At 36.5% G+C, this 23248-nt stretch overlaps 1 protein-coding gene across 3 annotated transcripts in view; it reads right to left on the bottom strand.

Moving 5' to 3' along the window:
• Positions 1-23248, bottom strand: part of CDKL5 (cyclin dependent kinase like 5) — a 131612-nt gene that overhangs the window by 44533 nt on the left and 63831 nt on the right. For all 3 annotated transcript variants that reach the window (XM_036387454.2, XM_054514038.1, XM_036387464.2), the window contains exons 4-7: positions 10667-10712; positions 7517-7653; positions 4457-4577; positions 3267-3326 (exon numbers count right to left, since the gene is read on the bottom strand). In XM_036387454.2, coding sequence (XP_036243347.1) covers positions 3267-3326; positions 4457-4577; positions 7517-7653; positions 10667-10712 — 364 coding nt within the window. The remainder of the gene's footprint in view (positions 1-3266; positions 3327-4456; positions 4578-7516; positions 7654-10666; positions 10713-23248) is intronic.

The following is a 23248-nucleotide window of genomic DNA, read 5'->3' on the forward strand; positions in this document are numbered from 1 at the left end:
CGAACTTGGTCACAGACAGGAGCTATTATGTCCAGAAACAGCTAATGTAGCCTGAAAAATCAACCCCTAATTTTATAGGCCAGGAGCAGCATGGATTTGATGTGGCAAGACAGAAGCAAAGTTATCATCGTGAGCTTCAGTGTCACCTCTTTACTGTCAGGTGATGCCTTTTATAGATTAAATTTGCTCTGACCCCATGACACCATGCAGAAAGACGATGGACAGAACTAACAGTTCAGGAACACACATCTTTCTTATTTCTGGTTATGATGGAGTTTGCTTACTTTTCCTTCTCCCCAATTGTGCTGAGGTATCAGGAATATAGAAATAGGAGAAGGAAGCTAGGGAGATTAGATCAACTCTAAACAGCAAGCAGGAACAGATTAGAAGATGAAGATAGGAGGAGATTTGGGTGACAGCAACTATGAAAACAACAGCAGTTGCAAAGGCATCATGCTGCAGAAAGAAAAAAGCAAAATCAGAAATTTCAGGAAAGGACTTTAAACAATTCAGAACATGGTAGGAGAGATGTCAAGGAAAAAGATGTAAGAAAAAAAAGGAGGAGGTTGTCACTTTCTTACAGAGAAACAAGGTACATTTAAGTTAGATATAAGGTAAAGCATTCTAATCTTAATGACATCTAAGTACTTTAATAGATGCCTAGGAACACTAGGGAACCTCTATTATTCAGAATTTTAAGAATATACTAAGCAAACACCTGTCAAGAATGACACAGACATTCTTAATCCTTTCTTTGAGTAGGTGGAAAAACTAGAGGATTTCTTGAGGTCTTTTCCAGTCCCTTGTTTCACGATTTCTATGCTTACACACCATACAGAAATTAAGAGATTGCTAAAACAAGCAATTTTGAAGCCCTGGTGTTGAAAAAGCAAAACACACTAGTCAGAAAACTGAATTATTTCCAACAGTCAGATGCATCTCCTGTAATCAGCACTTTGTACTGTTCTCTTTTTCCACTTCTATTGGCAGAAATGACACCCACACAACATGTGTCCAGGCAAACACAACAACCAATCTCAATTTTATTTAGCACGGTATGTACAGAACACATGGCACAAGGATTATGAAGAATTATCTCGTTAAAAATTTATGATCTTTTCTGCTCTAACTGGTTTTGTCCACTGGGCTATTGCAAAGGGATGCATTATCCTTTTCTTTGCATTTGTAATCACATGAGGAATGTGACATTGTACCCGTGTTCCAAAACATGAATCAAGCAAGGTAGTCAGACAGGATATCATAACATGCTACAAGGCAAATCCTTATATCCTAATCTCTGCACGCTCAGGAAACACTTGTGGTTAACACCATACTGACATGTACTTTACAGTAACAGCTTAACCTACTAGCAATTATGTCAATTAGTAATAACACTAAAAAAGTAAAACTGATTCCATCTTACAAGAGTTCCTCAGAATTTTAAATTCAACTAAAACTGAAAGGCCAATTAAAATTAAAACTAATCCACATGAACATTAAGAACCACAGAAATACCAGTAACAGTTTGCCTGCCTTGATATTATGCTGATCACTCTGAGTACATTGTGACTGCACATCTTTTCCAGCAGCAGAAAGAGAACATGGCTGGAGCACACAGCATGAGCAAGCCAACACACCACACAGTGCACCACTGCTGGCAGAATTCACATCATCTCTATCTGGTGCAAAAACTGATGTCCAAAACATGACCATACCATTTGTCTGGCTTTTTATTTTCCTGCAATTCTGCTGCACAGTGGATGTTGACACAAGTTCTGTCAGGTGACGCCAACTCTAATGGCATTACTTGAAGCAGGAACATCCCTCATCCAAAAAAAATAGGGAGGGAGGAAGGGAGGGAAGGTTAGGGAAGCATGTGTGGGGTGCACAGCTCCCACAAAGACCCACTCATGCTCCTTACTCCCACTGGCTGTTGCTGCTTGTGCTGAGGTAGCCCAGACTGGGGTGTGCACTGTGCAGGGCACAGCCTGTGCTGGTTGCTCAGCTCTGCACAGGGCAGTGGGTTGGTCCCTCAGTGGGGTTTGCTTGGCAGGGGCAACACCCTGATGATCAGTGAAAGGTAAGGGAGGGCAACCACAGTGGTGCAGACAAGAGGCCTGTGGGTGCCAGAAAGGCAAAGGCACCAGGAGCACCACAAAGAGTATCCTGATACTCTGTCAGAGCTGTGCAGTACCTTACACTGCAGAATAAATGGCACTGAATTCAAAGAACTTACGTGGACCAAATATTCTAAGGTTTTTCCTGGAATGGTTATTGTTTCTGAATGTTTAAGCAAAAATGCCTTTAGGATTAAAAGAAATAAGCACTGCAAATGACAAACACCTTTCTTGTCTTCCTTAAAAACTATCTTCATTTGTTTTGTTAGCGGTTCTTCTTTTCATTCAAAATTGCAGAGGTTTGAAATGACAGCTTTCAAACTGTTCTTACTGAAAAGTGCCCTTGGGGAAACACTATGGAATTGGCTTTTATTTACCAAGCCAAACTGTAGGCTTTTCAGATGGAACAATATCTTATTCTGTGTTTATGTAGCATTTAGAATAAAAATACAGACTGTTGGAACATTCTGCCCTGTTGTCTTCTTGGATTACTCACATGGGCAAAGTTTGCCTTGTACTTGGGTGATGATTCTTCAAAGCCTTTCAGCTGACATTAAACAGGCATTGGTGGGTCAGAAAACATCAGAGTTAACCTAACATGTACAGCTCTGACTCTGAACTCCAGTCATTCTGTCATTAATCACAGCTGGACATATGATTCCTTAGTTAAGGTAACAAAAAAATCTATAACTACACGCATAACATTCCACAAAAGCCAATGGTTCAGAAAACACATAGAAAGTACAAGTTTACTGTGTCTTTACTGAACAAGTAATAATTATCTTTTCTTTTAATACACAGGCCAGATAAACCTATAGTTTTGTCAGCCTCCTGATCAGCTCCATCATCTGAGCTGATGCCTCAGCTGAGCCTCAGCAATGTCAAAAGCAGAAACCTTGTCTAATACAGGAAGAGAGAAATGTAGTGTTTCTATAGACATGTTAACACAGGTATTTCACAGGGTTTGCAAATTAAGACCAGAATTCTTTCAAATTAAAATACTAGCCCCAAACCTGAAGCAGTAATCAGTTCTGACTGCTAGAAGACTTTTAAACAGTACATACTGCAGAACTCTTACAAAATAAGGCAAAACTGCACTGCAAGAAATTTTCTTTAAAAGGGTAAGTAACAGGTATCTTCCAAACTTACCAAAGTCACACAACTTCAGAACATCATTGTGGCTTATTAAGAGATTCTCTGGCTTGATATCTGAAGTATCAGAGTGGGTGGAAAGAAAAAAAAAGCTATTAATGTCTCTCAATTTTGGACTTTGTCAACAAATATTATTTCATTATAACTTATTTAGAGATATTCATGCAATCATAAATGAAGCATTACAAGAGCAACTGCTGAAACAGCTTCCAGCAATTCAGTTTGTGAACAGGCAGAATTAATTTTCCGCCTTTTGAAGTCTTCTAAAGTGTTTCCCAACAAAATATGGAAGGATAAAATGTGCTTACAGATATTCCTGGGCAGAAAACCAATATCCATCTTTCATATTGCAAAATAAAAGAAAGGACTGATATTCAACTATCCAGTCAACCAATAAAATATTAAGTATGTTGTGCTCAACATTTTCAGTTATAATGACCATTTGACCACCTCTTGTAATTTCTTTAGAAAAAGTGTCTTGCCCAGTTTTAAGCCCTTTTTTCATTCCTCCATTATACATATAGTACGTTTTTCAAATTACACTTTAAAAATATTTTCAGAATCGTGCTGGTCTTAAATATAAAAGGCACACTATGTGAGGATTTTATCTTATTGGAAATACTAATTAAAAATGTTACTCTTGCAAAGTCACAAAGCAAAATACAATTTTACTGAATCAGGATAAAGTACATAAAACTAGATGAAGTAATTAATCAAGATGTGTACTCTAAGTGCTTGAAGCTTAGGGAGAAAGTAAATATACAGAGCTGAAACTCAAGGGAGCTGAGAGGAACTGCCTCAAGAAGTAGAACATGGGGGACCAAGTTTTTAGTTTTAGGTTATTTCTCTTCTAATATTCTATTATCAGATTCAAAAGTGAAATGACTGATTGCCATGAAACGTTAAAAAGAAATCCTTTTTCTTAGACACTGTCTGTTCCTGCAGTTACAACCTGCTGTGCTTATCACTTCCCAAAGACAGTGGACAGCAAATATTTTGTGTAGATGAATTTCATTTTAAAATGACCTGGAGCCATGCAGTAGACTTAAGGCCCAGCCAAATTTACATTTTTTTTTCTGCTGATAGAAAGCAATTGCTTATATTTATGGTAAATGCAAATTACTTCAAGCTGTAAGATGTTTCCCTTTAGAAAGGGCCTTATTCCACGTGGAGAAGTACACACTTACCTCTATGAACAATATCATTCTTATGGCACCAATGAATTGCTTTAATCAGCTGGTAGATGTAGCTTTTCACTTTTTCTGGTGGAACTCCATTTGGCATTTCTTCTAGCAATTCAAGCATATTCTAAACATTTAAAAGACACATCATTTAAAAGAGCTAGACTCTAGCTGCTGGAAGATAACATGCTTTCATCCTTCTGAAGCAACATATTTGCGCTAAAGAGCTCAGCTATGGAAAATCAGTAGTTTAGCATTCAAGGAGCGAATTTTAATCATAAGCATTTTCCTAGCTGTTTTCATTCTGGAGAAAACACTTGTGAAGACAATAATGCTAAAAGGTGAACCACAAATATACCATAAATCCTTAAAAGACTGCCAGCAAACCACTTTCCCTGAAACACCTGAAGAGTCATTTAGTTACAGAACATTGCTTAAACAGAAACACCAGGTCAGGTGTGAGGCCATACAAAAAGTTTAGCAAATCAAAGCATTTTGTAAATATTCAACAATGGTTTAACACACTGCTCTCTTCATTAGGTTAATTCTGCCACTTTGACACCATGCAGGGCCACCATGAATCATCAACTGTATGTGTATATGGGTGGGTGTAAAACAGCACAAGCCTCTTAGTGCAAATGAAGTAACACAGATATAAAAATGCCTCACAGGGGCATAAATGGAAACCTAGGGAGTATCCTATAGCTACAGATCAGTTGTAGTGATCTTGGACATCTTGGCACTACAGCAACTACGGCCATATCAACTATTTTGTGGATATAAATAAGAAATTAAACTTACTGTTTATACTAGTACATTTCCTCTTTGAAAAAGAACACTTAGATTCCCATTATGTTAACAGTTGTCTCTAATTTTGCACAATTAGAAGTACAATGAAGTTTGTATACTGATTTCTGAAATAATAATGGGCAGCAGCAGCCCACTTGAAGAGAGGAAAAAAAATCTTAATTTACTGAACACTGAAATAGGAGTATTTTGGTTATATTGCCTTACACAACTCATTTAATAATGGATCTGAGCATTTGTAGATTTTTCATTAAAAGTAAATTTACCATGTCTTTGACAAACATTTTCTTTAGCTGTAAAGTAAAATTTTTTAGGTTTTTCTTGAAAGACGTTTTAATGAACAGTAGAGATTTTGATGATATTTCAGAACATTTCTAAGTTTTGCAGTTTGAGAGTAAATACTGGAACTTATGTGCTTGAGCATGAGTTTTCTTACAAACACACTTCAGATCTGAGGGAAGGAATTTTCTGCTAAGAAACCATATTGATTTTAGTTAGATTCTTGTCCACACAGAAGGCTATGGATCTGGATAAGTCAAGAATTTAGTGTTACAAATACAAAACAAAATAACAGCATCAACACAGGAAGATATAATCATGAAGATATTAACTAAGGAGAGGATGAATAAAGGAGATTAGACTAAATGTGAATTTAAGTAATCTGGATTTCAATATTGCAGAGTTAACATGCCCTGAAGAACACATAGTGCTCATTACCAGTTAAACAAAAGATTAGTCTACTCTACCATATTTTATTTAATTCTTTCTATTTTTCCCTCATCCAAAGAATTCAGAAACATCCTGGTCTTGAAGGAAACTATGGGTGACACTACTTAAGATACCTGAAAATAAGAAATGTTCATTTATTTCAAAGTTTAACTGAAAAGAAAGATGAACATTAATACAGAAATGAAATTATGTACAAACTAGACATGGTGCCTATCTTTATTACAAAATTCTTTTATTCTGATGTAAATAATGATAGATATTGCAGCCTGGTGTTTTTACTGATCTTAACCAGTTTTTTAATATATATCCCTTATCAGATCAATTAAATATCTTTTATTTATGCTGCTCTTTCAACCCACTTCTCCAGATAGCTTAGTCAAGTCAACTACAACAGAAAATTAAATATATGTTCTAAGTTGGTACGTGATCAAAGACATTTCATGTGTCTGGAACAATTACAATGAACACGGGTGAAACAAGTTAAACTTTGAATGTTAGATCCAAGTAAGATCCACCACATTAGAAATTGCTGATCTGCTGGTGAAAACCAAAACTGATTTCTGCCAAATTGTGGGCTAATATAGGTCACCTCACATTATGCAGTCAAGTTATATGACAAAATAAGTTGTCAACTTGATGTAAAGGAGACACCACTTTAAGGTGAGAAAATTTTAGATGAGAGAAAATTGACTGCAGAGGACTAGCTCTCAGCTAGACTGCAACACCACACTGGCAGGAAATTAAATGAAAACTTCAGTCAAAAGAACAGTATCTCATGAAGGCTATAGACATATTTAAACCTGCATTTTCTTTTACTCTGTGTATCTGAATACCACCTAAGTGTTTCTATAAAGAAATGCTAAATGGTTAGAATTCAGAGGGAAGGTCTACCTTCATCAAGAAGGTTGCAAAAATGACAAAAGACCAATCTGTTCTAGGTTGTTTCTCCCTGGAAACAGATCAGAATGCTTGGCAGTAGTAGGCCAATCTAAAGAAATTTTGGAATAGTTTCAAAATGAGGTCAGGATTGGAGTTAATGACAGTGGTCTTTGCCAAATCCCTCTAAGCAACTATTGATAGTGGCCTTGTTACAGAAATACACAAACAAATCCTATTTTTAACAGGGAAGGGTGGAGAAAGTTGAAAGAGATTCCAAGGTCAAAAGTCTATGATCTTGTTTTAAAAGACTAAGTCAAGACTCATTACACAACATAACAGGACAGTTATCCAGCTTTACAATTAAACTGGATTAAAGAGTTCAGATGGAGATTTTTCTTCAAATCATATGTATTCCAGTCTGCATAATTTTTAACATGTTGGCATTCACAAATGGAAGAATTTTTTAAAATAAATACCAAGACATGATGTAAAATCAGTGTTGCTGTCTCACAACATATTACAATAAAGTTTCTGCTGCTTCTCCTTAGAGATTAGGATCACTTAATTTTTTTTTTAAAAAAAGCAATTTTAAATACATTTTTAGTAAGCTGATAATTTAACTGTGGCAAGGATACTACAAACTCAACTCACTTTTTCCACATATTCAAACACTAAGTATAATTTTCCTCTTCTTCTGAAGGCTTCCTTCAGCTCCACAATGTTCTCCTGTTTCAAAGTGCGAAGCATTTTAAGCTCTCGTAAAGTGGTTTCTTTGACTTCTTCATTTTCTAGAGTGTGAAGTAAAAGTGACAGAGTAAGCTGATTAAAAAACAAAACAAACCCTCCAAGTAAAAAGCATTATAAAGATTCATTTTGAACCACTGATTAAATTCTCTGGTTTTAGACACCACTGAGGAAAAAAAGTATATTTTCCAGCATGGACCCTCTGTTTGCATACTTCTGCATTGGAAGTGAGGTAAATGATGACTGTGCTTATTATACAACCCTCACAGATTTCTCATCACTACCATAAAGGTTTTCTGTGGCTGAGAAAGTCATAAGAAACAAACTGTTTGCATTTCTATCTTTTTTCATTATGAAGGGAACTAATAAGCTTCAAAAAACATTCATGTGTGTGCACATGCTATACCCCACAAATACACAACAAACACATTAACCACTGAGAAGGCTGCCCTCAGCAGAACACTGGAATGCAAAGCTCATCTTTGACCAATACCAAATAAATGTATTTGACGCTGAAATTATTTTATTTTCCAAAAGCCATGGCTAATTTTAAGACTGAAGATTTTTAAGTTCTGTATGCTTCCCATATGGCTTTCAAAGGAAATTCAGCAATGCCAGACCAGTGCAGCAGCCACAGGAGGAAGTAGAGTTAAGTATTGATGCAACAAAGTCTTGAATCTAATTCAAAGGAGTCATGAAATCTACCTGTTTTCGTTAATTAAATTTAGTTTTAATTTAACTGATTTGACAATTTAATTGTCTGAAAGATGTTCAAAAAGGAGGAGTGCTTCACTAATGCTTCATACACTGCTTACCATTAAGAGGCTCTGAACTAAATAGGTTCTAAAGGCTACTAGCAACGATATGTGAAGCAAATCTGACTATTAGGTTTTATTTTTCATTTAGTAAAATGAAATCCATTAATTCAGTAAATTTGCTCATGCACATAGAAACAGTGCACTTAATCACTTAGGACTGTTATCTACAACAGAGAGCTACTAAATGGGAAATGCTTGTTTTGAATAAATTCCAAACTAAATCACATTTGCAGGTTGTGTACCACATAGACAGTTAGAGACAGAGGAAGAAGAAACAAGAAAGAGAAATTGTTTTCCCAAGGCAAAAGGCCAGAAGATGTTTACAGGGGAGAGCAAATAACACTGGTCAGGCAAACGCACTCATCATCATCAGAAGAGAGAGGGGGAAAATAAAAAATTGAAGTGCAGCAGGAGGGAAAAGGAAAACAAAATACTATAATCACAAATGTTTTGATTAAAAAATATATAATTTAGAGCAATCTAAATCTTTTCATTTTAAAACTGAGTGCTTGATGTTGGCTTGCATCAGCCTGATTGCATAATCTCATCTATAAAAAAGACAGTCACTTTCCAGCACATTTAGTATTCATATGTCAAACAACGGCAAAAATTCAGTGAAACAAAAATGTCAATAGAAACAATTACAGTATATTCAAACTTCTAATGAACTACCATATTAACAAGACAGATGTGAAATGGGCTGAATCAAATCCATCAAAAGAACTTCTGTCATATTTCCAGAAACTCGTAAACAACTAGCTACAAATCTGAAAAGCAGTCATCAGTCATGTAAACTGATATTATGTAATACCCTTGGAAAGCCAGACCTAATGGCAATGCTGTATTTTTTGTTTTCATTTTTTGGTAGACAAGCTAATACAATAATCCTGTTTAGGGCTTAATACTGAGATTTACTTCCTAGGATCTGTACTGAATAGCCACAGCAAGTTCCAAAAAGCAATTCTGAGATACTCTTGTGACCTGGTAAAGATGGTCACCACAATTAAACTATCTTCTACATCCTTGACAGCGACTTAAAACAGATTTCTGAACAGCAGAGCTAAAACATTTATCAAATCTACTCTTCAAGTGTCTGGGAAAATGACATGCCAAGCAGAGACTGCACTGTGCAAAACAAGATGCAAATCAGACTTTGCTGTGTCTGACTGACTGAAAAATACAGCCCTTGTAACCAACAGCACCTTCGTGGCCATCAGCAGTCCTGTAGGATAGCAAAACCAGAAAGTTTTGGTGATAAAATAAAGTGAGTGCTGTTCCCTTAAACAACATTGCTAACTTTTGGCTAAAGCCTCAGTACACAGCGAACCACAGCAGCATCACATCACACCAGGATCATCCTCTCACACCTCACACTTCTGTTTGTGCAGGTCTCTGGGGCTCAGGGCTGACTTTGATGCACACAAGGCACACAGCTGCTCTCATGGCTGACTGCCAATGCTGCCTATGGATATAGGATATGGATATGGTGATTCCCTGACCCCAAGTGTGGGTGAGAGAACCAGCCTTGTCTTGTACAGTCCTTTGGGTTTGTTACTGTTTGGTGAGGAATGTGTGTGTGGAGCACTCAGAGTAATTTCTGTGTGTCCTGCCTTCCCTCTTTGCCAGCAACACTAATCCTTGCAGAAATTGGCTCTTCCTCCCTCTCAGCAAACTCAGAAATGCTGCAGAGTACCCAGGGTCTGCTGTGAAGGGGCAAAGAGCAAGTTCCTGAGGAGACTGAAGCCCACTGAAGTGAGGACAGAGCTGCTGCCTCACACCCAGCTCCCTCCATGGATCCTTGAGAGCTCCCAGATTTATCTTCCTGTGACTGAACTTCTTTCAGTCTCCTCCATTTACAACTTCAAGTTGCCCTGATATTTAGATCCCCTGTCACAGATGAAGGGTGATAAAGCCTAAGGACTCTGCAAGTCACTATTACAAGAGGACTTTTTACATTTTTTGGTCACATCCAATCTCCAAATGGTGCATCTTACTACCATGTACAACACCACAATCTCATCCATATTAAGACAGATGCATCAAATGTAGTTATCTAATTAGAGTGTATAATGCAGTCTCTAGGAAGGTATGAAAGATCAAGTGCCTTGCATATTTACAGAGCTAATAAATCATTATCTTTTTAAAATAATATCTTGTTATATGAGACTTTTCATTTTAACTAAATAGATATTAACAATGTAGTTACTGACATTAAAGATCATGCAGCAGAAAAGATTACCTTCACTGTCTTTGAATTTCTTGATAGCCACAATTTCATGTGTCTCCTGTAAAATAAAAGCAAAGAAATGGAAATGAGCAAGACTTTTTGTGCATTTTCTCTTGCCTTTTTTTCCCCTGAGCATCAGAGGAAGAAAAAAAGAAGCATCCAAAAGGAATTTCACAATGCAAAAGTATTAATTGAAAATCTGGGAAATACCTCAGTGATCAGGCCAAGTGGAATACAAATGCACACACAGCAGATATGTCACAATTAGGATCCCCAGGACCAAAGCAATAGAGTTAAATGCCAGAAGTTCATATTTACACATCTTGTAATATATAACAGAGAAATATTCAGAATTGCTTTTCCTGTGACTTTTGTTTTTTAGTTATTCTGAAGCTCTAGCAATCTTTTATTATTATAATAAAAGATTGTATATAATATATATACAATATATATATATGTATATATAATAATAAAAGATTATTATTATAATCTTTTATTATCTAACCACAGTATGAATATGGGTGCTTATCTTTATGAAGTGAACTGAAAATACTGTGCCAGTATAAAGCTTATAGTTAGACCTGTGATTTTGGCTGCCAAAAGTTTTTGGGCTTCAAAGTTCAAACATCCACAAAAAATACAGCATTAGGAAAGTAGCTTCTCTGTGCCTCCTTTTAAAAATTTGTCATCTTAAGGGAAATCTATCCAAAATGGGCATCAGTAATTGCATGTGGCAGTGTTCAACCATGCTTATTGAACAGTCATAAGGGATAACTTCCTGATGTCACCTGCCTTTGCATTCCTCTAGCATTCTCTACTCACTAAAACATTTTTCTGTTTAAGTTTCTCTCTTGTGTGAGCAGGAATGCATTTAGCACATGGACAAAAGGTAGCCTAGTTCAGGTCTGTTCATACAACGATGCAGACACTGAACTTTAGCAGCAGGACATGGAAGAAACATTAAAAGTGGAGGAAACATTAAAAGTCACAGGGTAAGGGCTTGTGAGCAGACAGGCAGGAGTACCTGAGTACTTGATGAGCTAGATCTACCTTACACACCTTTACCAAACATCACAGTTTAAAAAAGAAAAAAACAGCAACATCCCACTATTTATAGCATACAAAGGCCAGACTAGAGGACAGCAATAAAAATGAAGCCATTCTAGAATACTTGAAGACATGTGCATAACCAGTTTTTAAGTAACACAAACATTTACTCCATTTTTCATTTCAAATCATTGTAACACATGAAACTGTAAAATACCTGATCCCAATTAAAATAAAAGCACATGGAAAGAATGGTCTGAAATAAGCTGAAATACTTATTTCACTAATTGTATTTCTACCACTGAGTTATAGTATTGTTATATTTATTAATTCTAATTCCAGCAATCATAGTAAGAGTTACTAGAAGTATGAAGGAATATTAAGAGGGTGAGTAAATTTAGTTTATTTGACTTCTGGTATCTACTGCTAGGTGGTCTGACTAATTAAGCCACTGAAAGATTTTTCAGACAAGGAACACTGCAATTGCCCTAAAAAGCCTCTGCTGACTGTATTATGCCTATGTCTAGACAGCCTGCATACACCACTTTGCAGATGAACTGAATTTATCTATTAGTATTACATGTCTACTTCCCATGAGGTGAAAGAAAAATTTCTAGATGTTTCAGCTACCACAAAAAGGCTGGGTTTTTATTGTCAAAGTAATAGCTAAGTACACTGAAAGAAATACAGGAGTTGAAACATGTATCTTCACATAGACAGCAATTCTGATTCATTCAAGAAAACTAGTCCACATGGCTTCTCTGCCATATCCTGATTACATGGAATGTGATTACTTTGGAAATTAAGTTTTAAAAGCTCTTGGGTCAAGGTCTTTCAAAGACTTGGGTAAGATATGCTATCAAACATTCTGGAGGATTCTAACTACTTACAGTACTTTAGGCATGAGTGGTTCTAGGAACAAAAAGAACAGAACGACCTCAATAACAGGGATGAAAAGGTTACCCAAACAGTTCAAAAAAAATCTAACATTTAAGAAATTTTCATTTACAAATCTTTGTGACTTCTATTATTTCATTAAACCAGTGAAATGATCATTAATGGTGTCACAAGCAATTAAGAAGTTATAAATTACACTTTCCCTGTCTTTTAAAAAAACCCAACAAATAATATTTAAATAACCTGAAGGGAAACAGCAGCAAAATGAGACTAGACAATAGGTGCTTTAAGGAGCTACCCTAGTAACATTATATTCCATCTTAGCAAGAACATTCTTGTCTAGGTTTCTTGGAGAGTATCATCCTATGTAAATTATATTCTCTAGGAATGTGCTACTGGTGAAGCAGTCAAGCCAAGGCTAAAATGGATACAAGGACACTGAAGATTACTATCCATAGATTTTTGAATACATTGCACCTGCTTGACAGAAAGTCTGTAACTTCCCTATGATGCAGAAGCCTCCCAGAAGAGCTGGGGTGCTCCATCTGACAGCACAGAAAATTGCAGCCAAGTGCACATTTCTCAGTTCTTGCTCATGTGCTTTAAAACAACTAAATGGTTTATATGAAGTGACATAAAAAACAGGCACCCCTCATAATTTTAAATTAGTTTCAAATGAAAGAACCCATCTGAAATGCCCTGTTCCTCTATTTCCATTACTCCTGCTAATTTTGAACTAGATGTCTGGTTTCCACCAAATTTTAAAAAAGAAATGCAAGAAATAAAAAGAGGAAATTTCAAAAAAATTGTCTGAAATTTGTCATCTATAAACAGAATATCCTTCCTTGGGGAAAGGAACCAGCAAGAACTCAGTCTCCTGTACCCTGTATGATGTTGCAGGTCAGCAGCATATGTAGACTGTGCAACAGATTCAGCCATTGCACAAAATTTTCCTTAACATAAGCTAATACAGAATTAAAAACATGGAATAAAATTTGTGTATGGATGAATACAGAAGGCATATAATAGAGGTGGCAAAAATACCCTTCCTGGATTAGGAGAGACATGCTGGTCAGACACAGGCCAAACCTGTTTGTATTCAAACAAATACTGACAGGCACTTGGTGCAAAGTAAACAGACACCACATTGCTGAGCCCTGAGAAGATGGACAGAACAGGGGATACAAAGAAAACCAGATTAATGAAGAGGAAGCAAGAAATTCAATAGTGATAATTCAGACTTCTGGGCAAATCTGAAAGGTTCTTTACAGATTGAATTTAGACTTTGTTACTTAAACGTCTACTTACAGGACATTTTGGAGATCTGAGCTCTTTTGTGGAACTGGTTTTCTGCTCTTCAAAAACAGGCTAAATTGGAATTCTCCAAAATAGAATTGTCATTCACTAAAATGTATTTTTTTGCATTTCAAGGGGTGTTCTTTCAAGGTTGTACTATGAAACAGAATGCTACTGAAAACAACATTCAGCCTGAAACCGTCTTATACAATAGCTCAGTATCAAACTCCTAGTGTGAAAATTGTCATTGCCAATTCAATGTATCACCTAGGTAGATAAGCTGGTACTAGTTGATTCCATGTTTGATTTCAATGAATCCCAGGAAAGAAAAAACCTCATATAATCCTTTCTGATCTTTACTACTTACTACTACCAGTTTATATAATGAAGTAGGAAAGTTTGAGTTTGCTTAGCTGTAATTTTGCTTCACTCAGCTACATCTATGACTAAGGACCTCATTACCATGTTCTAATAAAAAAAATATGGCCCCAATATTTGAGTTAACAACAACAGCAAAATTGCAAACACAGAAGTCAAATCTCTCTTAACACTGGAATTACCTCTGATTATTGAGCATGTATATTATAAACATGCTGTGTTATAAAACTATAGGAAGAGCAGTTTTAAATTTAAACATACAACAAGAGATTAATATTATTGAAAAGACTATGTAAAAGTTAAGGATGTACAGAAACTGGTTATTCAGGCTACATGATTACATGTGTCTAAAATGGGGCAAAATACGTCTCTTCATGTACAAACCTGCAAATGTCTTTTAATGAGGCTAAGACAAAAATTTCTGTTCAAATTCCTTCACATATAAATATAGTGATAGAGAGGAGGAAGGAGATACCTGCTCATGGGAAAAGGGTACCTCCAGCCCTAGAGGGAGGAATCACTTCATATAAAGGTTCAGTCCTTTCCTATACCTCAAAATATCAGTGGGAATTGCCTCTGGAGAAAGGACATGCCTTACTCTCTGCCCCTTTAACCCCAGAGGAGAGCATGGCTATGAGAGCTGAGCATTTTCACTGCTGTGCTCCTTGCCACCCACAAGTTTCTCTCTGAGCTCTCCTCAAAAGATTGTCATAGCTGGTGTTTCCTGTCATCACTATCAAACTAGAAGAGTTCCTAATTCAAAACCATTTAATTTTATCTCATTTAAAGACCAGAGGTCCCCTATTTTTCCACTGTCTCTACAAAATTTATGACAGAAATCACTTTTATTATATGTAATTATATACAGCACAAGACACAAGTGTCAGAACAGCAGAGTAACGTATCTCTGTTGTTTTCTTGAAAGATCCTTGATGGGAGTACTCAAGGAAAAAGATGCTGCTTAGCATAAATCAAGATCTTAGAACTACAACCATTATTGTCTGGAAAGAGAAAGCATATCCTGTTCTTGAAAATGTCATGTTACAAAAAGAAATCTCTTTAAATGTTTGTCCTTATTTTATTTTAAAGTTTCTGTTAGGACTTTTCTTCCTTTCTCTTTTGCAAATCATGGAAAATCTGATACACAGCACAGGTACACAACAAGATTGTTGAAAAACAGGCAAGACTCCGACCTTCTGAAAGTTACATTGTTCACCTCTAATTTTACTGCCTCACCCTCTATGAGTACAAGAATTTCTCAAGCATGGATTTTTTAAGCAACTGAAAGAACAAATGTTTATAGATATCAACAAATGTGAGCAGAGATAGCAGCAGTCAATGCTGAGCACATCCCACGCACAAGCAGCACATTGCTGCCTTTACTCAGGTGGTGCTGCTCCAGCCCTATTTAGTACATCACATCAGGATTTTACACTGATCTACTAAGTGAAACAATAAAATATGATATGGCAAGTTCTGTGGTTGGCTCATCATTTCCATCTGTACAAGTATGAGGCTGTTTAGGCCCAAACTCAACTTCTGTTAGGAAAAGTTAAATCAATCATATTCTCTAATCACAGAGAGCATTCACATGTCAGAAAAATTATTTAGAAGTGAGCAACAACCTGGTTTGAGCCTCACTGATCAATTATCACATTTGTACAATTTAGTTTGCCACAACAAAGACACAAATTTTTTAAAAAATCAACAAAATTCAGCCAAACATATCCAATGGCTAATGTCTTTTCAAAGTAGTACAATTTTATTCTGATTTGCATAAACATTGCATAATATGTTCTACAACATTAAAGTATTTAGAACAGATGTTTCAATAATCTTGATTTTGCAAAATCCCTGAACATTAAGCAGTCAGCCACAAGGCAACAAAAGCCCAGAAAACCACTACAAGATGGTAGAGTATTTTTCATCAGTTGATTAAAGTGAAGCTTAAAATAAAAAACAAACAACCAAATATTTTTTTCAAATTTACTCTCAAAACAGGAACATAAAATATTAGCATTTTAGTCAGATCAATGTATCATAAATGTGGCATTTGCAATTACAAAAGTTTTTAAACTAAGCCAGGAAATCAATGTTCTGAGAGGTCACAGACATCATTACCTACAATTATGCCAGGCCCTTAAGTCACTGCCCAGACACTGTCCTGACTCCATCTCCATTCTGCCTTACACCACCACCACCTTCCTGCTGTCTCAACACTTTTGCTGGCAATTACTTTCAAAATCTAGTGGAGTACATTAAAATATTCTCTAGAGAGAAAGATGTGCCAGATGATGCAATTTCTTTTTTCAAACAGTTTGGCAATATAAAGTCACAACATACTGTGTCTTCTTCTACACATAAAAAACTTTAGAGAACTTCCCTCAAGAGATGCTTCACTGTTTCACCCTTCTATTTCTCCCTTGAGAAAATTGCAATTCTTCTGTTTATCAGCTAAAACCCTCACACTTGGTTTATCTAAGCAATACAACTCTTAGCATAGGAGAATTTTCAGGAAATTACTTTCTAATCTAAAAGTCCTATTTATTTTTAGGAAGAGACAGAGTCTTCCATAAATAATGACAGAACAGTATGTCTGAGTTATCACAATGCCTTTATTTACTGGAAAATTGCTTAGAATTTTTCCAACACATATATGTTAGAGTTTACTTGAGAAGAAGCACCTAGAGTGAATCACCACAAATCAATTTTTTATCTCTTGAAAGCAGAATGCTATTTCCTAACCATCTAAGTGCAGGAGAAGACTCCTAATGGAACAAAGAGTTCTATATTTGATGTGCTACTTTAGGGAAGATGGTCACACTGTCTCCTCAGAGGAGAAGAAGAACAACAGGACTGGGGAAAGCTTAAACCACTCTGAAAGATTTTCAAGGGGAGCAGCCATATAAGCTCAGCTATTCCACTGGGGAAAGAAGCACAAGAAAAGGCCAGAACCTTGAGCTACAAGTTTGGCAGGAAATTACCAGTAAGTGCAGGTAATGATGGAAAGAGACTTTAAAAAAAAATCATGCAGATTGAAACAGTTTCTCTGATTTCTTTATCTATGTCCTTCAGAAAAACTTGCAACAACTTTACTGTTTGTTCAGATGTCACGAGCAAAATGCTTGCATTACCAACCTTACTTATTTGTTTTAAATCAAGTGTTTAAATCAACCTAGTATAAGGGAGTCATAAACAGCAGGCTTTTCTCATCCATTTATCAGATGAATCCACAAGCCAAAGGAGTGTCCCATCTGTGTCCATGGACTCCCAGACTGGGGCTCCAGCCCCAGGGGCAGGCTCAGGTGGCACTGATGCTGCTGCCAGGGGCTCTCCAGACTGCAGGAAGGTTACAGGCTCACAGGACAGACAGCTGGGGCTGATGGCACTTCTGCTGATTTTGAATGCCTCCATTTCCAGGGATATTCTCAATAGCCTTCAAGGCATTCAAAAGCCACCAGGATGAGATCTGGAGCAACGTGCTGGAGCTGACTCTGATTTGAGCAGTTGTGAAGAGGCACACCTGAATCCTAAGGAGTGCACTACAAAGCATGCATTTTACATTCTTCAAGAACTTGCAGTCTACTAATTTAGGGTGTACATACTACCCTGAAAAGAACACTTGAAAGGAAGTGAACCCACTCAGTATTTTCTACCAGCTATTGGGCTGATGATAGTGGTTAGCATCAGAACTTCCATTTTTCCTAGTGGATTTTTCGTATTCATTCACAATTTTCTCCAAGCAAGAAAGTAAATATGCATCTCCAAAGAATGTGTACAATAATGTAATGAAAAGGATTTGGAATAAAAAACAGCTTTAAACACTATAAATGTAGCTATTCTAGCTTTTCATGATAAACTAGTACTATTTTAGCAATTTTTAAAAATAATCTGTGTTTCATTTCATTCTGTTGTAGCACTAATCCATATAATTTGACAGTATTGTTTAATCCAAACCATGGATGTAAAACAGAAACCAAATTCAGTACATGTCTATAAAATTCTTGCAACGCAGAAATGTCAGTAATAGTAATTTCAGTTTCAAACCTCAGTCTTCTTCCAGTTCTATTTGCTCGGGGTTGTTTTTTTTTTTTGTCTGTTAACACTGGAAATTGTGAAAATGAAAGCTATTTATAAATAGCATAATACTGCATTGACAGATACCAGCATTATTTAATTACTTTTTATAGCATAATCTTGACACTTGTAATACAAGTGATAGCAAAGCAGAAAATGCAGCAAGGCAAACTGTACTACCTTCATGGCTTCCTTTAAGATATCACTGACTCCACAGATTCAGAGGTCAACAAGACATTTATAATTACACTGTATTTCCTATTTTTTTTTTATTATTATAATGCAATGCTCCTTTCCTGGGCACCTTGTAAATCAAGAGTAGATAGAACTTATTAGAAAATAGTTACTTTGGTTGGTTGGTTATTAAAAAAATATATCATTGCCAGAGTCCTCAGTGTTGATATCCTAAGTCTCAGAGTCAAAATAGTTTCAGCATGGCTGAAATTCTGAAGTTTATCACATCTCAAGCTTTAGTTTTGAAATCTTTATTTCTGTAGTGGATACAATTTAGTTTTTATCTGGTACTTACACATTTAAAATTTTTGGGCTTGTCTTTTTTCTCATCAACAATCTAACAGGCATTTTCTTTAAACTGTAAAACAAGACCTACTGTGAACCAAAGGCAAACTTGTCAAGCAGGCTCCTAGGCTGAAACTCTTCAGATGAAATTCAGTTTCAGATTAAGACATCCATACTCAGATCTTTGTATGTGAGTTGTGTGTTCAAACTTCTAAGAGCTCTACATTGATCAGTCACTCCAGTGATGACTCAGTAGCCTAAACATGGGCATCTAGAAACATTTAAGATTGCTGAGGTATCTACAACACCTACATGGGAACATCAGAGAGGCCTTTTAGAGCTGCCTCCCTTGAAATCTCTCCACCTATCAGTTTTTTGAATACTCTCTATTCAAGGTCTGTACTTTCTAACATTTTCTCCTCAATGTACTCATGGTCTTGAGCTCCACTATTATGCAAACACTGCAGCCAATTATTCTAATAATCTGACTGGTCTTTCCATCACCTGCATCAAGAAATTTCCCTGATACCCTCCAGAAATCTCTGGGACTGCTTACATCCCACCACACTGCCTGTCCAGGAAATTCCAGGGAAGTTAAAGTCACCCCTGAAAACAAGGTCAGAGTTCCCCCCTGAAAAACAAGTGTTTCAGAAACATCATCAGCTGCATAAAAAAGGCTTTGCCCATTTTTTCACTTTGATCAGGTGGTTTACAGCAAAGAATCAAAATAATGCCACAGTTTCTGGTGTCACCTCTAGCTCTGAACCACAGGGTCTCAACCACAGTATCATCCATCTACTATGACCCACTCTTCCCTTAAGAGTGGGCCATCACACCATCCCAGAAAATACCACCATACATCTGAGACACTCTTCCCCACAAAGGGAAACTTCATTCCCCTTTCTTTTTAGCCCATCTTTTCTGAAATGTCTGTACTCATCCATCCATCCATCATAAAGTACTACTATTAATTCTATGTTAACAATTTTTACATACCAACTAAATTTTTGTTTTAGTGTGCAAGCTACAACAGGATTTCTCAAACTTGGATAACTCAGCTTAACACTAGCTTAGAAAAAAATTGGCTCTCAGTACTGAAAGAAAAACACCTAAACATAGCAGCAGCTACTGTCATTTCCACACTGCACAAGGAGAAACAAGGTTTGCCCTAACTTTAACACCTCTCAAGCGCAAATGGCAGCAACAACTCCTCTGTATTCTGCAGTGGGCTTTAAAGAGCCAGAGGTGGCAATTGCCTATTCAGATACCAAGCAGCCATTCCAGATCTGCTCTGGAGCAAAAGCAAGAGCCAAGGTTGAGGTTATTTTTGGTTTTAACATATTAATTAGTTAGTAATGGTAAGCACTCCACATCTGGGGGAAAGCCTGAGCTACAATGGTCTTCCTGTCCAGAATTCAACTTTTATGTTTAGTGCCTCCAATTAAAGTAAAATAAAATAAAATAAAGTTTTAAACTGAAAACTTTTCCTCCTCACATTTTGGGCACACAAATCAGTGTAACACTAATTCTTCGTGCAATTTGGTATGTAAAAGGTGTTACCTAATGTAACCATCACTGTTGGTGTTTTGGTGTCAGCTCATTGTTAGGTTTGGCTATGGAACATTTAATAGATGTCTGCATTAACCCTAGGAATCTGTCATTCCCTTTCACTTATTCCAGATCGTTAATGAGAATATTTTTTGTGTTGTTCTCCAGGGAATGATAAATTTGAACAGGAAATGCCACTTGTATTTTCAAGCTTCAGTTCACATTAGACAACAGTATTACAGAAAGAAAACAATACCCTCCTCTGCCTGTAATGATTTTGTGGCATTTACAAGACATCTTTTTGCTCTCTTGGTCTTTTTCATCAAGAAATATTTTTGTTGACATTATGCTCATACCATAGCAAATTAAATTTTAGAAGTTTTTTCCAATCTGTATATTGATGGGTAATTAAGTGGAGACCCTGATTTCTTCTCAAAGTTTCTACATTCAGGTTTGCAGAGGAAAAAAAGACAGTGCACTCTCTGGAAAATGAGAGAGAAATTCTTGCCTTTTAAAGAAAATTGCAGTTTTTCTCTGTGCAGCATCTAAAAACGCATTCCTTTTAGAGATTTTCTCTTCTTCATAGAAAGCATTAAGATTAAAATTTATTCTAAACTGCTAAAAGAAAGACAGCAGGCAAAATTCATAACTCAAACACCCCCTGATCATTGCTGCAAAGGTCAGAGGAACAGGACGGGTTGCCTCTACACAAGATGCATGATAATTTAGCTAACTTGAGAAGCCAACCATACATGTGGAAATTAAGGAATCTGCAGGAAGATTTCTGCTACTACTAACAGATGAAGAAGAAATGGCAGCTAAGTTTTCATAAAAATAGCATTTTCTGCAGATGAAATTTCAACTTAGGAGCTAAATCAAGAAAGAGAGTTTGTGGACTTATTTCAGACAGTTTCTTCAGCATCTGAAAAGTTGTGGCCAGATCAGTATATCTTCCTTTATATTTCAATAAGGAGGAAAAAAGCCTAAACATCACAGAAATTCTTGGAAGACTAAAAAAAGCTCTTCTAGCAAAAACTGCCCCTACCAGTAAGACTAACATGTTGCCCTTTTACATCTTACACACAACACATGTACTCTTGAGCCAGGAGAAAAAAAAAAAGATAACCACACAGAATTTAGGTTCACTGTGAAAGTTTGCCCAAGCATGACAAAAAAAATACTTCTTGGAAAAAGGGGAACGAAAAGTGTCATGATCTCACTGAGTTTATTATCACAAACACTGGAAACACTATGTGGGGAGAGAGGGTAAAAAAGTGCAGAGTGAAGAGCTAAGGGCCAGAGAATACATGGGCTAAAGAAACTGAGAAAAGAAGGCAGACAAATGCAGCCTGAGAACAGATTGGAAAAGAGAACTGGGGTAAGGCACCTCGACTGAGAAGTTAGTGCTAAAACCAGCATAACAAATAAATGAATCTGTGAACATTAAAATTTTAGTGGAACCCAATTTAACTGAAAGCAGAGGAACGGTGAGAATTCAGAAATAGCTGCAAACCCACTAAAAGCACAGATGAGTCTCATTCCACAGTGTTCTGGTATGCATGGGGGATGAAGGCAACAGGTTACTAGCTATGCCATCTCAAATAGTAGAAGCTGACAGCTGTGTGACAACTGCGTGGGTATCCATATGGTGTTCCATGATGAATTTTGTATTTGAGAAGTCTAGAAAATTATGGGAAAAAAAAAAGGAAGTTTATCACAGTATATATAAGCAAGGCAGTATTTGAGGGGAAAAGGCAGCATTATTTCATTAGAAATACTGGTGTATGCAAAAGAAACTGAAGCCCTTCTCCAGGTCTAAAATAGAAACAGCAGCCTCCAAGGCTAAATTAAACTGAGAACAATTATATTCTGTGTTTTAAAAGACTCAATGAATCTACATAAAAGGCCAGATATTTCCTAAGGTAGAGCCGATCTCATTTAGCTTTAGCCAGCTAAGAGTTAGATACTCTGTGTGAACTGTCAAGGCTAGGAAAGTTAGTAAAAGCAGGGCAGGGAGAGAAGATCTGGCCAGAAGGTTACTGGTTTTAATTATTTCCAGATGGTAAGAGCTGCTTTTCAGATTTTGGACTCTCTCAACTTATATAAACGAGGGAGATGGGTTATGCAAGACCTAAGCACTGAAACAGTGGGTGAGATTAATTCCACCCAAGTTACTTAACTTTGCAGCCCTTCTGTCTCTATATTTTATTTTTGCATGCACAAACTTACATGCATGCACATGTTTTTAAGGTACATTTCCAAATCTTATCAAGACTAGTAACCTCAGGGATATTACTTTCTCTGGATCATTATTTTTTGAGTTGCATTGCTACATTAAGATCATCACAGTTCATTGGATTGTACTTGTAATTAACATGCTGGAAACACAAAGTATTCCAAACTGTGCTACTGAAGTAAGAACATCTCCATTGCCAACGTAACTGCAGCGTCAATTCTCACATCCCACAAAGCAATCTGGCATAACTAGCAGCAAGGCCAGAATTTCTGAAGCTCATCCTTCTTCTTTCACCTGCATATTAGAGAATAAAGTATATGTTCACTGGTGAGGATCTTCATGAAGCTAAAAATATCCCTGCTATGAGCTTTGCATTTCCTTTTCTGGTATAATTAAAGGTACTACCTGAGATCAATAAAACTTTAAATAACTTGCAAATAAGGCCCCATTACAAGCTTCCAGAAGAATGCTTTAGATCAGATCCTTGAGAGGACATTTAACTTGAGAGGTTTTCATAAGAAAATTCTGAATTTAGAATGTATGTTGTATATTGACCTCCTAGAGCCATACTTCTCGCAGTTCTAAGGCACTATACA

This window comes from Molothrus ater, chromosome 2, assembly GCF_012460135.2.
Source record: "Molothrus ater isolate BHLD 08-10-18 breed brown headed cowbird chromosome 2, BPBGC_Mater_1.1, whole genome shotgun sequence".
NCBI classification, from domain to species: domain Eukaryota; kingdom Metazoa; phylum Chordata; class Aves; order Passeriformes; family Icteridae; genus Molothrus; species Molothrus ater.